Source organism: Bos mutus, chromosome 4, assembly GCF_027580195.1.
Source record: "Bos mutus isolate GX-2022 chromosome 4, NWIPB_WYAK_1.1, whole genome shotgun sequence".
Classification (NCBI taxonomy): Eukaryota; Metazoa; Chordata; class Mammalia; order Artiodactyla; family Bovidae; genus Bos; species Bos mutus.
The window spans coordinates 58661236-58675818 of NC_091620.1; the positions used below are offsets into that span (position 1 = coordinate 58661236).

Sequence of the window (14583 nt, forward strand, 5' to 3'; positions counted from 1 at the left end):
GCTAAAAGGAAAACACAAAGTTCTAAAAATACAGCGTGGCTTTTAAAGATTGTTCTTTGCATAGTTTGTTGTTGGATGCACTGGAAAATTAGGCATTGGAAGGGCCAAAATGTCATCTTCTCTAAACCCACCAGCAGAGTTAGACTCACACATTTGGAATCTATACTGTAGGAGGTGACAGAGGGCTCTTGATTACTTCAAAATAGGGCCAGCGTTTCCATCAGGTCTTTTTTTCATGTGGGAGCAGGATAACAAAGTGGGGTTCAGAGATATGAGAACCAGAAAGGTCACCATTGGTTCCCTAGCCCCCACTCTTAACTCCTTGGGGCCTGCCCTCATTTCTTTCAATGCTATTTTCAGTTTAAGCTGGATTGAGACAATCTAATCCAACATTTCCATTTTATAGATGGGAAGACTGAGGCCTAAAGAGAAGAAATATGTCACACAGCTAGTGAGGGACAGAGCTGAGACAGCCGCTTTTTCTTCTATTCCATGGTCTCTTGCTAGGCCATGATTTTCTCCTATGTTTGGAAGGTGTCAGCTCCCCAGATCATGCTAAACACATGTCAGACACAGCCCTGGAAGTGGTTATCACTTCAGATATGTTCAGGAAGCTCTTTAATGGCTAATATCTGTGGGAGAAATTTTAATTGTGATTTAAAACAGAAATGTGTTTTTTTAATTAAAAAAGTAAATGTGGCCATCATGATAAAAATTGTTCTAGCTTTCACCCTTGGGAACCAGAAAGTTGAGGCAGAAATCACCCCAGGAAGCCAGTAAGTTGAGGCAGAAATCACTCCAGGAAGTAGCCAGTAAGCATGATCACTTGCCGTATATATAGCTCCGCTGTGGAAACTCCTTTGGGCAGAGATACAGAGGAGGGGCAAGCTGATCCCAGGACAGTTCAGTAGAGGATCTGGCCTCTAACTGGGCAGTCTGGAGTGGCTGGAAGAATCACAGAGCCTGGATTTGAGTTCTAGATGCACCTACTGGCTATGCCACTTTGGGCTTAAGTTCTTGGAGCATAAGCTTCCTTGTGGGTAAAAATCTGGACCAGGGGTTGGATAGCTGCATTCAGGTCTTTGCTCTGTTATTTACTAGACAAGTGGCCTTCAATAGGTTACTTAACTTTTGTGTACCTCTGTTTCCTAATCTGTAAAAGAAGGGCAATGGTACGTACTGCTTCAAGTCATGGGGAGGACAATTTGTTAATATGCAGAGCTCTTAGCACAGTGCCTGGTATAGAGTAAGCACTCCAAATATATTTGCAATTATTCTTATTATCAATAATCAGAGTTAATTCTCTTTGTAGATTGAAGGACCTAAATTACTTAGCATGCTTCAACAACCCAAATCGCCCCACTTTGCTTTGCTCTGGCTGCCACTCCTCTCTTCTGTGGTAAGAGGCTTAATGGTCTTGTGTGAGGGACTGAGCCCTCTCCTCCCGGCCCCTTTGATGCAGGAGTGAAAAGCGCTGGCCTAGATTCTCTCAAAGGGCGGTTCTGAGAGGTGGGGGCACTGCTGGAAAGCAGTGGAGTCTGGTTTCAGTGGGGTGATGAGAGTCTGCATACCTGGTGGGAGGAATGTGGGGCAAAGGGAGGTAAGGAGATATGGACTTTTCAAGGGCCATGTTTCCTGTCAAACAAAAGGAATACGAGAGAAGAGATTTGCTAAACTTTTAGGCACGAAGACAGCTGAGTAGCCCTCAATCTCCACTTGCATTCTCTGGATTAAGAGGGTTCAATTACACTATTTGACTCATCAATATCTCAATATTCAGCTGGTTAACTTAAGGGGTGGAAGACAATTTTCCCGTTGGTCTCAAGAGAGGGCAATCGTACATGGCAAGAGCAATGGCACTTGAAATTAATTAAAGGAACAGCTCATTTTTCTAGTGGAATGAGGTTTTTGACTTTGAAGGGCTCCAAGAGGATGGATTATTTTGCTCCAGGCAGAATGCAGAATTGGAATTAAATGCAAACCAGGTGGCAGGCCTGAAGCAGCAAACTTTGGTTTCCTGGGCTGAGGCCTTCTCATTTCCTGCACAAAACAGCTTGATCTGATTTCATTACATGAATGTTCCTCCTTACTGGCCCACCTGGCACACAGATATAATCTCTTTAATACACACACATATACACACGAACACCTGCACAGGTATGCATTCTTGGTTTATCTTACAATGGGTAAACTGTTTGTAGAGCACCTCTTCTGGAACTCTGAATTCCTAGATTTCTAAGGCCACAGAGGAAAGGGGCGGACAAGAGTTTCAGAGCCACAATCAGAAGGGACTGTTGCAATGCTTTCTCTGAACGAGCATCACAACCATGACCAAAAGCTCTCCAGAGATTTGCAGCTCTGTCCTGGCTCTTTTGCAACCACCCTGGCAAGCTGGTTCTCCCTGGCATCGGCACTCCAGTTTCCAGTCCTTGGGGATGCAGGCCTTGGTAGAGCTTGGGGTCATCAGCTTGTGGACAAGTCTAGAGACAGCCCCTACACAAGGCTTAGGTGCTGTCCATGCCCTGACCTTCTCTAGGGGGAGAGCTACTGACTTCCTAAGCAGCAGAGCCAGCTAGAATGAGAGTGCTCCATTTAAACTACAACCCATGACAATTTATGGGTTGAGAAATGGATTAGATCCCTACAAATATGGGGATAAAGAATACATTCAGTGCGTGGGAGAGCCGACTCACTGGGCCATGTGGGTCAAGAATGAACCCAGATGTGTTTTATTTTTTCTGGCCCAGACCACTTTCTCTATTTCCTGGCTAAGTTAAGAGAGAGGCAGTGGGAGAGTTTGTAGAGAGCTTCTGATTGCTATGGCCAACAGTAACCTCAAACTCTTCATTTTACCACCTTAAAGCTCTGATTCCAAGTGGCTGGCCTTTGCACAGTTCTTTTGAGCTCATGAGAGAGGATTCTCAGTGAATTTTTCACCAGTTAATAGCAAAGACAGGAAAATGGAGACACTCATTTTTAGAGATGCCATGAGATTTTCATACAGCTTATTTAGTGCAAGAGACTGTCCTTTATTCCAAGGTTAGGCCCTTCTGGTCTTTCCTTTTTTTTGGATCGAGTTCTTTTTACAATGAAAGGAATGTGATATTAAATTTTAGTTAGATTTTCTTTTTTAATAGCTTTTCTTTTTTTCCCTGCCAAAACCTGAAGTTGGCAAACCCACTATCCACTCAGGTTTTTATTCTTTTAAAATGTTTACGTATTGGTGAAAGCCAAATTTAGGGACCCACTGGGAAGCATATCCAATAATATCTAGCCCTGTAGTTCTCACTTTAAATGCGCATCAGAATCACCTGGAGGCCCCATGAACCCAGAGACTGCTGCTCCATTCCCAGAATTTCTGATTCATCAAGTCTGGGAGGGAGGATCTTGGGATCTGCATTTCTGTAAGTTCCCAGGTGATGCTGCTGCTGCGGATGGTCCAAGGACCACAGTCTGAGAACCACTGTTTTAGCTTGTCCGTGGTGGGATGGAGGTTTTCTGAGACTTAAAGGGAGGGTCCTTATCACAAAAAGAGAGGCCTGGAATGATCCCACAACAGGAATGTATGTATAGACACTATCCCAGACTCTGCAGTACTGGGTTTCAGATTTCTTTCCTTTCCTGTTAACAGCGCTAATAACATGGACTGAGACGGCAGTGCTCCCATGAAAGGAAATAAGATTGCTTTCTGAACTAAATGACACTACAAGGACCAGACTGTCCCATTTTTAAGCTGGAGGAAGAGAGAATATGCCAGGTTGTCTGTCTGATACGTAAGCCTAGAGTCTGAGTGTGTCAGGAATTTGCCACTCGTGGTTAATTTTCCCCTGTGACGGCTAAGAGCTGCAAGGAAGACAGTACAGATTGGACTTCCATGGGCCCTGGGGCGATTTTGGGGAGGTGCCAGGACCTAGGGGTAAGGATTTTACCTGTGAATTATGTGATTCATGGAGAGTCAAGGTGACTTTAAAAAGTTATTTTAAAGTGTCTTTACTTTTTCCTCACTGTTAAGTTATTTTAAAGTGTCTTTACTTTTTCCTCACTGTTTGATTTCTCTACCTGAGATATCCTCTGACGCTATGTCTAACTTTATCTCATTTCTATTCCAAATTAATTCATTACCTTTGTGTATTAAAAAAATTTTTTGGGGGGCCATGTGGTACATGAGATCTTAGTTCCCCAGCCAGGGATCAGATATATACCCCCTGCACTGGAAGCATGGAGTGTTAGCCACTGGGCTGCCAGGAAGTCCCTACCTTTGTGTATTTTAATGTTTCCATAATACTGTGTTTAATTTATATACCTTGTTGTTGTTTAGTTGTTAAGTCGTGTCTGACTCTTTTGTGACCCCATGGACTGTAGTCTGCCGGGCTCCTCTGTCCATGGCATTTCCCAGGCAAGAATACTGGAGTGGGTAGCCATTCCCTTCTCCAGGGGATCTTCCTGACCAAGGGATCAAACCCTTGTCTCTTGCATTGGCAGGCGAGTTCTTTACCACTGAGCCACCATTCAGTCAACTATAATGAATAAAAGTGGTAGGGTATCAAACACACAATTCAGGTGAGATTATTTTGGATCATCAGAAAAAGACAGCTGACAATCAGGTTTATGCTGGTTTTGTTTCTTAGAACAGCACATGGACAAGTAATATAAAAGCAGATGTTGGAATTCTAGAGTTGTATCTTTCAGGACAGATGTGTGAGTATTCCTTTCCCAAACCACAAATCCACCAAGGTCTTGTGCTTGATGAGATGGCTCAGGCCAGGACTCAGCAAGGTGGGCCATGTCCAATGGGTTTACTTAGGTTAATAGTCTTTCTGTATGATGTTCTGTGACCAGGAAACAACCAACCAACCAAAACTCAAGCCTCCTACACAGAAGAGACACTTACGTTTGTCCTGCAAGGAATCATGGGGCACTTCTCCCTGGGGACTTTCTTCCAGATCTCCATAGTGCAGGACCTTGTGGTTTGGTGAAAGCCGACAATACCAAAACTTGTCTGAGGGAAGGGAAAAAAAAAAAAAAAGAAAATGCAGATTTACTAGGTAAGTGATTCTGATTTTTAAAAAATATTGACATCCTTATTTCCTCAGAGCCTTTCCTGAGAGAATAGGCAGTTTCTTTGATTTTAAATCCTCAGAAAGGAATGAATTCTAAGAGCCCTGGCGGTCAGTCCCTTCTCCATTTTCATATGCAGTTAGCTCCTGCCTTCCACGTAGACATTTGGTGCCACTGGGAAAGTTACCAGATCCTTTGAGGACAATGGCAACAAGTCTGAGGTGGTGACTTCCAGAGGAGTAATTCATCAATATCTATAATGATGAGGGCATGATTAATTATTCAGTTGGGCCTGACAAAGTAGGGAGAGAGATGAAGAAAAAAGAGCTTTCTCAGAACTTTTCTGCTTCCACTTCCTTCTGTGAGATTCTAAGACTATTGAGATGTTTGTGCCATATCTAAGCTGGCATAGTAAGGCCTTCACCCCTGAGGCCTGTACACACAAACTAATCATGAATATATTATTAGGATGCTAGTAATCCATACACAAGGGGTGGGATTCATGAGGAACCACCCCAAGTCAGAAATGTATCCAAGAATGAGGATGTCACATTCATCTCTTCTCTAATTCGTAGAGTTTAGTTCCCTTGAACAGGCTTGACCAGTACCTTAGGATCATCCTTATAAATAACTCCCTCAGCTTAACTTCATCTGCTCCCTCAAAATGTAATAACAATTTTTGAATGAGCTTGTGAGGTAGTGAGAAGGAGGTAAAGAGTGCTTTTTCTAGATGAGAAACTTAAATTGTGAGAGTGATCTTTGTGCAGCTCTCAGGGCTGGGGTAGATGCTGCCTTCTCTGGGAAGCCCTCTGTGATTACTGCAGCCAAGGGGACTCTTCCCACCCTCTTAGCTGCTCCAGCGTCTCCTTTGATGGTTGGTGCCCTCATGTTAAATCCCTTAGTATTCCCATTATCTGCCATAGAGCTTAGGCAAGCAACTTGCCCAGTGGGGACATGATGAACAGTTATTAACAAAAGAAGAAGACTCCAGGACACTTAACAGTCCCGACAGTGTACAAAGCCAAGGCTCTCCGATGACAGCCATGGCCTTCATGATTGCACAGCACCAATCCCTTGGCACAATGCCTGCCATGTAGAAGCTGCACAGTTGCTATTGGCTAAATTGATAAATGAAGACCCAAAAGGACTCAGTCAAGATGTGTAAGTCACAAAACATCCATGACCTGTATACCCTTTGTCCAATTATGTGGTTGGCAAACATAGTGGCCTGGGTCAAATCACCCCATTACTGTGTCTCCCAATACAAATTGCCAATCTGACCAGAAAGCTCTCTATAACATTTAACAAAAATGTTCTTTTATCTAAAATTGCTTTCACCAAGAAGTATGTCTTAACTACAATTCTTTTAGTAGAAAACCAAGTTTTAAAGATGGAGGCAAAAGTCACACAGTGAACAAAGGAAACACCCAACTTGATCCACAAAAGCAAAATGCCTCTGTGATTCCTTTCTCAAGTATAAATAGGGTTTGAGAATTCCTGAATGTAGTCTGTATACAGCAATCCACAAATTTAAAAAAATCTAAACTCCAGTGGAAAAATTTGAGAGGAAAGAAAAAGTTATTTGAAGGCTAGGAAAACATCTGGAATTGCTAAATTTTCAAAATTCTGTTATATATATACACTCAACACAGGGAGGGCATTTCAAAGGGAGAAAATAAAATCATTCCCTGAATAATTCATAACCACTTCAATTAGGCAGCTTTCCATGAGGAGAACATATTTGAGAATTTGACTTGTAATTCACAATAGGAAAACTGCAATTTGATAGGAGTGGGCTAAGCTTCAGCCATGAGTACCAATAGCGCTCTCGGGGGCCTGGCATGATGGTCTATAAAGATCTCTTCATCCCAAAGGACCTTCCACCTTGTCTAAGTAAACTGTGATGACCACAGCTGGAAAAACTTTCTATAGTGCTTTCCTTCCCCTGCTACCTCTGAGGTGGGACTTTGGCTAAGTGAGCAACTGTAATAGGGTAACAGAAAGCTGGGAGGGAAGTTGGTGAGCAGTAGCACTTGGACATGCTGGTCTTATTTTGAGTAAGCCTGTTCTTTCTAGAAATCCCTCACTTCTCAAGCTGAGGTAAACTCAAGAGACTAGCAGTGCTAACATGAAGCCCAGGAGTCAATATGGCATAATCAAAGAAGACTGTCATCCTCAACAGATTTGGGGGAGCATTCGGAAATTTAAGTGGTACAAACATATATTGTGGAGCTAAATGCACAATTTACATTCATTTGCAACACTTCAGAAATTTGCTGCATACACCTCCATAGCTTGTCTATTTAATAGGTTGAGTCTGTTTCTCCAATGACTATTTGCAGAGTGCCTACAGTGCTCACAGGACTCTACTGGATGTAGCAAAAGTCATCAGGATGAAAGGCAAGCATGAGGGACAAAGCCGAAAAGCTCAAGGAGAAGGAGCTCCCTCAGTTCTTAGTGGCAACTTAAAGAAAGACGGTGGAAACACTTGTGTCTCAGGTCTGGGAAATATGGACAGTGACTCAGCAACTCTGCCTGTACTACAAGGAAAAACAGGAAAAGGAGAGATCTCTTGTGCACAACATTCAGAGACTACTGAAATCAGTGGCTACTTATCATGAGGGTTGAAGACAATCATCTTTGCAATGTTGTAGTTGCTGTTTGTTTAAAGAAACACAAAAGGCTACCTGGAAACCTGGAAATCTACCATAACACTACAGTCTAGAGCTGACAGATTTTCCTCCTTCCAGAGGACTAAATTCTCTTGACTTCTTTTTTTTCTTTGTTTTCAGATCTGAAATCCCTGGGCTTCCCAGGTAGCTCAGTGGTAAAGAATCTGCCTGCCAACATAGGAGACGTGGGTTTGATCCCTGCATTGGGAAGATTCCTGGAGAAGAAAATGGCAACCCACTCCAGTATTCTTGCCTGAAAAATTACATGGACAGAGGATCCTGGCAGGCTACAGTCCATGGGGTTGCAAAAAAGTTGGACTTAACTGAGCATGCATGGGCACCGGAAATCCCTGGTGTGTATATATTTATTTATGTATTTATTTATTATTATTGGAGTATAATTTCTTTACAATGTTGCTTTAGTCTTTGCTGTACAATCAAGTGAATCAACTATATGTATATATACATCCCTTCCATGTTGAATCTCCCTCCCACCCCCACACCTCCCTGCCGCCCCGCTCCATCCCGCCCCTCTAGGTTATCGTGAGCGCTGAGCTGAGTTTCCTGTGTTACACAGCAGTTCCCTTTAGCTATCTATATTCCACATGGTAGTGCATATATGTCAAAAAATTTTCCCAATTTGTCCCACCCTCTTCTTCTGCCCTGGAATCTCTGGACTTTTAAGACACACTGTCTTTTGGTTTTCCTTCTACCTCTGACTACCTCTTCTCTTATCCCACAGAAGTTCCTCTTTCTCTGTCTACCACTAAAATGGCAGAGAGCAAAAGATCTGTGCATCATCAATGTGAGTGATGTGTTCTGCTCCTCCCATCAAATAAGAAGCCTTGGATGGATGACAGAATATTGGGAAAAGGGCTGAAGGGCTTGGGAAGGTTGTTTTGATTCATAGACAAATGGGTGGATACTGAGCCAGTCTCTCCCTCGGGATAAAGGCTGGAGTCATTAGCTCCGGGAAGGTTTAGAGGCATCGTAACTTGTGTGTCTGTCTTGAAGGCAGAGCAGCTATAAAGGAAGCAGAGAGGCCGGCTCCAGCCAGCATAGCACACTGACTTGTTGGGTGAGACAGTTTCAGTGTTAGCCACTGGTGGCAGCTTGATTTGCAGTTTCTTTTATGGTAAGCAAAACATGTATTTTCTTTTCAAAACCCAGCATGATGTTACTAGTTCCCCAATCCCTTTGGGCAATGAATGAGTGGATTGTGTCACTAAAAGCAATTAGCAAGAAGCAGCGAGAACATTAGCAAAGATTGTTTACTAGCCTTTAAAGAGAAAGCATGAGTTAATATGGAGGTCTTTCAGTCAATTACAAATGTTACTACATCAATAGCCATTTTTAATTCCCCAAACTAAAAAACTGAAAATATGGAGATAATTTTGTGCTTCACTTTTTTCCCTGTGTGTATGTATGTGTGTGTGTGTGTGTGCATGTGTGTGTATCTGAAGGATCAGAGAGAAAAGCTGGTTTCAAAGCTCACAGCCTGGTAAGAAGGTCTCCAGGGCTGATTAAAGTTATTCCCAATGTCACATAGATCATTATGGAGCTAATCACCCCTGACAACTGTAATTCTTGCAGTAATATTTGATATAAGTTTCTGCACCACTGCAAATACTCTGTACCTGCTTTATTTAATAGTAAGGAAAGAAATTTTGAGTTTTATTTAATTTTAATTAACTCAAATAGCCATAGGTAGCCATACGGAACAGTACAGTTCACTGCCTGTCTTTGTATCCAAAGTGCAGATGAGTGTAGAGTTGGCCAGCAGGTCTTTAGGGCAGATGGGCAAGCTGAATAATAGCTACCATTGTTGAGTAGGAAATGTGGTTTGTAAAGTGAGGCACAGGCCACAGCAAGAACTGAGTCCTGATTGACTCTATCATGGACTCAGGGACATCCTTGTATTGTGTGCAAAGCCTACAGCTGGCAGCTGGCTGCTGGCCCAGGGGGCCCTAAGAATCCTGTGTTTGGGAGACAAGTGACCTTTACTAAAGCCAATTCTTATGGCATTTCCACTAAGATTTTGAGTCTTTCCTAGGTTAACCTAAAATGTGCAATGTCTTCGGTGTGCTCAGCGGAAGGTCCGCTTCAAACCTTCCCACGTTACAAAAACATCAGCGATCCTAGCGATGTGTTTAAAGGGAAATATTCTTGAGTTCAGTGAAGGAAGACAACAACCACAGATACAGAATGAAGGTCATTCTGCCTTTCAAATCTTCCTCACTACACTGAACATTTTTCAGAATAGAGACTCCTGTTTTGAGTCAGAATTCTGCCTCCCCGGAGACTCTTGTTTCACAGCAAAAGATAACTCCAGAGCCCTGAAGACATCTTCAAGATGGTTTAGCTTAACTGATGCTTTGGAGTCCACAGACCTTAGTTACACACCTGGCCTTGACACATCAGCTATGGAGTCTTGGCCAAATTATAAAAATCCTTATGGACTCCTATGGTTCCTTTGTTAGATAACACTAAAAGTTATATGAGTAAAACATATATAGAGTACCTGTCATTCATCTTTCACAGAGCCAGCTCTCAAGTATCAGTACCTTGGTATCTTTCAGTTAACAGTAACCCCTCTCATCCACACTACTGGATGATAATCTGTTATTCTGATCTATTGGAAAGTGCCTTTTTTCCTGAAAATAATCTGGCTTTTATTCTTTTGACAATGTACATTTTATACATATTTGCCTTTTTTTGTAAAAATGAGTTATGATAAGGTTTGCTGCTGCTGCTGCTAAGTCGCTTTAGTCGTGTCCGACTCTGTGCGACCCCATAGACGGCAGCCCACCAGGCTCCACCGTCCCTGGGATTCTCCAGGCAAGAACACTGGAGTGGGTTGCCATTTCCTTCTCCAATGCAGGAAAGTGAAAAGTGAAAGGGAAGTGGCTCAGTCATGTCTGACTCTTCGCGACCCCATGGACTGCAGCCCACCAGGTTCCTCCGTCCACGGGATTTTCCAGACAAGAGTGCTGGAGTGGGGTGCCATTGGTGATAAAGTTTAATGGAATATTAAAAGAACACTTAAGTCCAAGAGGAAGAAACAACAGGTGCCCCCAAATGGGCTGAATGTACCACTTGACTGCAGGTCTCTGGAGTGAAATGAAAGGGCAAGGCAGGTACAGCAACTGTGGCTGAAGTGCAGGAGCACGCCAACTCCTCTGGGTGCATGTTTTGTTCATCCCTGGGTTTCAAGTTATATTTGTCAAGTTAATGCTTAGAGAAGGGATGCTGGTCAACAAAATGGGCACTGTCTTTAAAGAGAAGTAGAAATTTCATGCTATGATTTCTTGAAAATGACACTCCAATGTGTAGCCCTGGGCTCTAATCAAGACTATTCAATGCAAGTGATTCTGAAAGACCCTAATCTCTGAAAAGGAAGGAAAATAGGAGGCAGTTCTGAGCCTATAGAGTCTCACGAAGCAAATAATGGCTTGAATGTAGGCAGCTTCTGAGATTTCATTAAAACTCTCTTGAGAAGCCCAGGGAACACAGATACAAGGCAAATTTATCATAAAGGACTGTGGACAAAAGCCTTTCACACTCCACAGTGAGTGCGGGACAGAGTGAAGCAGATATATGACAGTCACTACCAGTCCATGGCCTATGTTTAAAAACCTATATTCTAGGGACTTCCCTCGTGGTCCAGTGGTTAAGACTTCCAATGCACGTTCAATCCCTGGTTGAGGAGCTAAGATCCCACATGCCTCGTGGCCAAAAAAACAAAACGTAAAACAGAAACAGTATTGTAACAAATTCAGTAAAGACTTTAAAAATAGTCCACATCCAAAAAAAAAAATCTTTAAAAATCAAAAAATAAGAATGTATATTCTGAGTAACTATAAATTAAAATACTAAATATCATTAATGAATGTTTGACAATGTGCTGAGCACTAGACTAAGCGCTATGCATGCCTGATTTTATTTAACTCTCGAAACAATTTGATGTAGAAACTGATGTCTTCACTTGACAGATGAGGAAAGAGAAGCACAGAGAGATTTATTAGGTTGCCCAAGGCTAACCAGCTAGCAGGCAGGGAGGCAGGACATGGACGCAGCATGGTGCATCTCCCATGATTTACTGCTTCTCAGTTCTTCTGTGGTCACAATTCCCAGAAATCCACATTTGTATATATCTCTATTGGACTAACCAAGCAGCAGAGTTGCAAATGAGGCAGACAGAATGATGGGCAAGTAGAAACTCAGGGACCTTCTAGCCAAACATGGCATGATAAAGGGCTCTACATCTGCTCCTCCCCTTTCCAGTTGGGTGGACAGGAGCCTCTTTCCTACTTTCCCCTAGAAAGTTAATACGTAAATCCACTCATCTGTGTCTAACTCCCTGTCGGACAAGTTTAGAGGGAGTGTGGTCATGCATGGGCCCTTTGTACTTGCTCTTTAACCAGGGATATATTTCATGGGTGTCCTCGTCTCATATCTTACCTTTCTCAAAAGGACTTTGAGAAATAATTTTACTTCTCAAATAATTTTACACCTGCTGCTGCTGCTGCTGCTAAGTTGCCTCAGCTGTATTCGACTCTGTGCGACCCCATAGACAGCAGCCCACCAGGCTCTGCCGTCCCTGGGATTCTCCAGGCAAGAATACTGGAGTGGGTTGCCATTTCCTTCTCCAATGCATGAAAGTGAGAAGTGAAAGTAAAGCCGCTCAGTCGTGTCTGACTCTTAGCGACCCCATGGACTGCAGCCTACCAGGCTCCTCTGTCCATGGGATTTTCCAGGTGAGAGTACTGGAGTGGGCTGCCATTGCCTTCTCCATGTCCTCATTAATGTGTGTACATCTGAATGGAATGTTTGGATGGGGTGATAGGAAACCAATTTCAGCACAGTCTGCTTTGAATCTCTATTTTTAAGCACACAAAGCTAGTCACCAGATTTTAAATCAATTTACCAAACCCCAAAAAGCCTTCCTTTCTGCACTTGGAAGGATGATTTTATACTAAACACAGATGGTCATGCTCCCTAGGGAGTTTAACTAATAAATTTATAGTCTAGATGCTAATCATTTTTTGTTCATTAGGTAATTCATTTTTAGAAAACTGAAAAAGTTGAACATTTGGAAATAACGCTTTTTTGGCCAAAAAAACTGTAATTATGACATCTAGAAACAGAATTATTCTAATAGAATCTACTCATTTCAGCCTAGAAAAGGAAGTCTTGTGGTGGAGTAGACTGGAAGGTTAAATTAGCTTCTTTGAATTATTATTGTATTCAGAAGAATTGCATCAATAGCTGGCCATGAATGGGGGCATTTGGTGGCATGGGAATATTTGCTACCTTTCCCCTCCCCCACTTCGTGCTCTCTCCCCAGTGTCAAGTACATAAAAACTGTATAAATTACCTAATGTGGGCAATACACCCTGACTATTGATTTTGCCAAAGGCAACGAGGTGATCAGGGCATATAACAGACAATCCGGCTAACTGAAATAACAGATCATCTGATCTTGTACTCCCACTTAACGGATGAGAAATTGTGGACCTGAGAGGTCATGTGTCCTGCCAAAAGACACTCAAGTGGTTCCTCACAGAGTTGAGAAGCCTAGAACCAAGCCTTCTCACCCCCAGCTCCTTGTTCTTTCCTACAGGGTCTTCCAGAATAAAAGAGTAACTACCTTCTACTCCCCCCCACCCCACCCCCCCTTTTTTAGCTGCTTTCTAAGAGATGCATTCATGACCACTTTTCTTCCTCACAGTAAATTCAAGAGACAGGCATTGTTATCCCCATTTCATGGGGAACTGCCCAAGGTCATGGAGCTGGACAGAGGAAGAGGCTGGATGGCACTCACTGTATCTGGCTCCAAGGCTCCTGTTCTCCTCACTGTACCACACTCTTTTCCTGGAGCACCATCCACTCTGATGAAGGTGCCCAAATGCAGGCGATGCAGCAAAGAAGGAGCAGTGAGCCAGTCCTTCCATGGCTGAATGGAAGAGGTAAGTGCCTTCCTCCTACTGTGAGCCTTTCTCAGTCCCAGCTGTAACTCAGCTCTTTCTTATTCTGCCCATTGTCCTCTCCTGAGGCCCAGCCTGAAGCTCACTGTCATCAGTGAGGGTTTCTTATCCCCTGGGAATGACCTGCATTTTCATTTGTCAAGGAAGTTCTGCCTTTGGACGTTTCTTAATATGATTTTTAATGGTTGCATTTGAAATACTTTGAATTTACTCAATATTCAGCACAAAGCCATTAAAAGTAAATGGCCGGGAGGATGGGCTCAGTATAAACATGAAGTGATGTATGTCATTAGTGGACGGGCGCTGTGTCTAAGCAGGGCATCCATCAGATTTCAAAAATATCTGCCAGGGTTTCTCCAGGGCCATAACTGATGTTTGTTCTTGGTACAGTTGCTAATGCTTATTCTTTTTCCTGACTGTTCCCCAATCTCTTCACCTCTCCCTGAATTTTATATTTCAATTTTATTTTCTATTTGTTTCTAGGACAGTATGAATACGAATACTTTGACTTTGCAATTAGCCATATGTCAAGAAAGCAATCAAAGGAGTTTACCTTCCTGGCTAAGAAACAGCTGGACATGCTTCCCATCTACTGGAACTAGTTTAATGGAACCCATTTGGACTCAATATTTTGGGATTAAAATTTATAAAGACAATTCAGAAATTTCTCTTGCAAGATTATGAAAACTGATTCTATCCCACCGTGGTTCACTGTTACTTATACTATGAATAAAATATTCTGACCTGGAAGAGAATCAGTATGGGGATTTGAAAACAAGGGCCATCCATGCTGAAAATTCCAAGATCAAATCACCAACAGTGGATGCTAGCACTCCTGACAGCATAGTGAATCATTAAAGGTTAGG

General features: G+C 42.7%; 1 protein-coding gene across 5 annotated transcripts in view; it reads right to left on the bottom strand.

Annotated features, from left to right (window-relative positions):
• ELMO1 (engulfment and cell motility 1) overlaps positions 1-14583 on the bottom strand; it is a 585429-nt gene that overhangs the window by 17877 nt on the left and 552969 nt on the right. For all 5 annotated transcript variants that reach the window (XM_005889093.3, XM_070369538.1, XM_005889094.3 and 2 more), the window contains one exon: positions 4892-4999. In XM_005889093.3, the coding sequence (XP_005889155.1) occupies positions 4892-4999 (108 nt within the window). The remainder of the gene's footprint in view (positions 1-4891; positions 5000-14583) is intronic.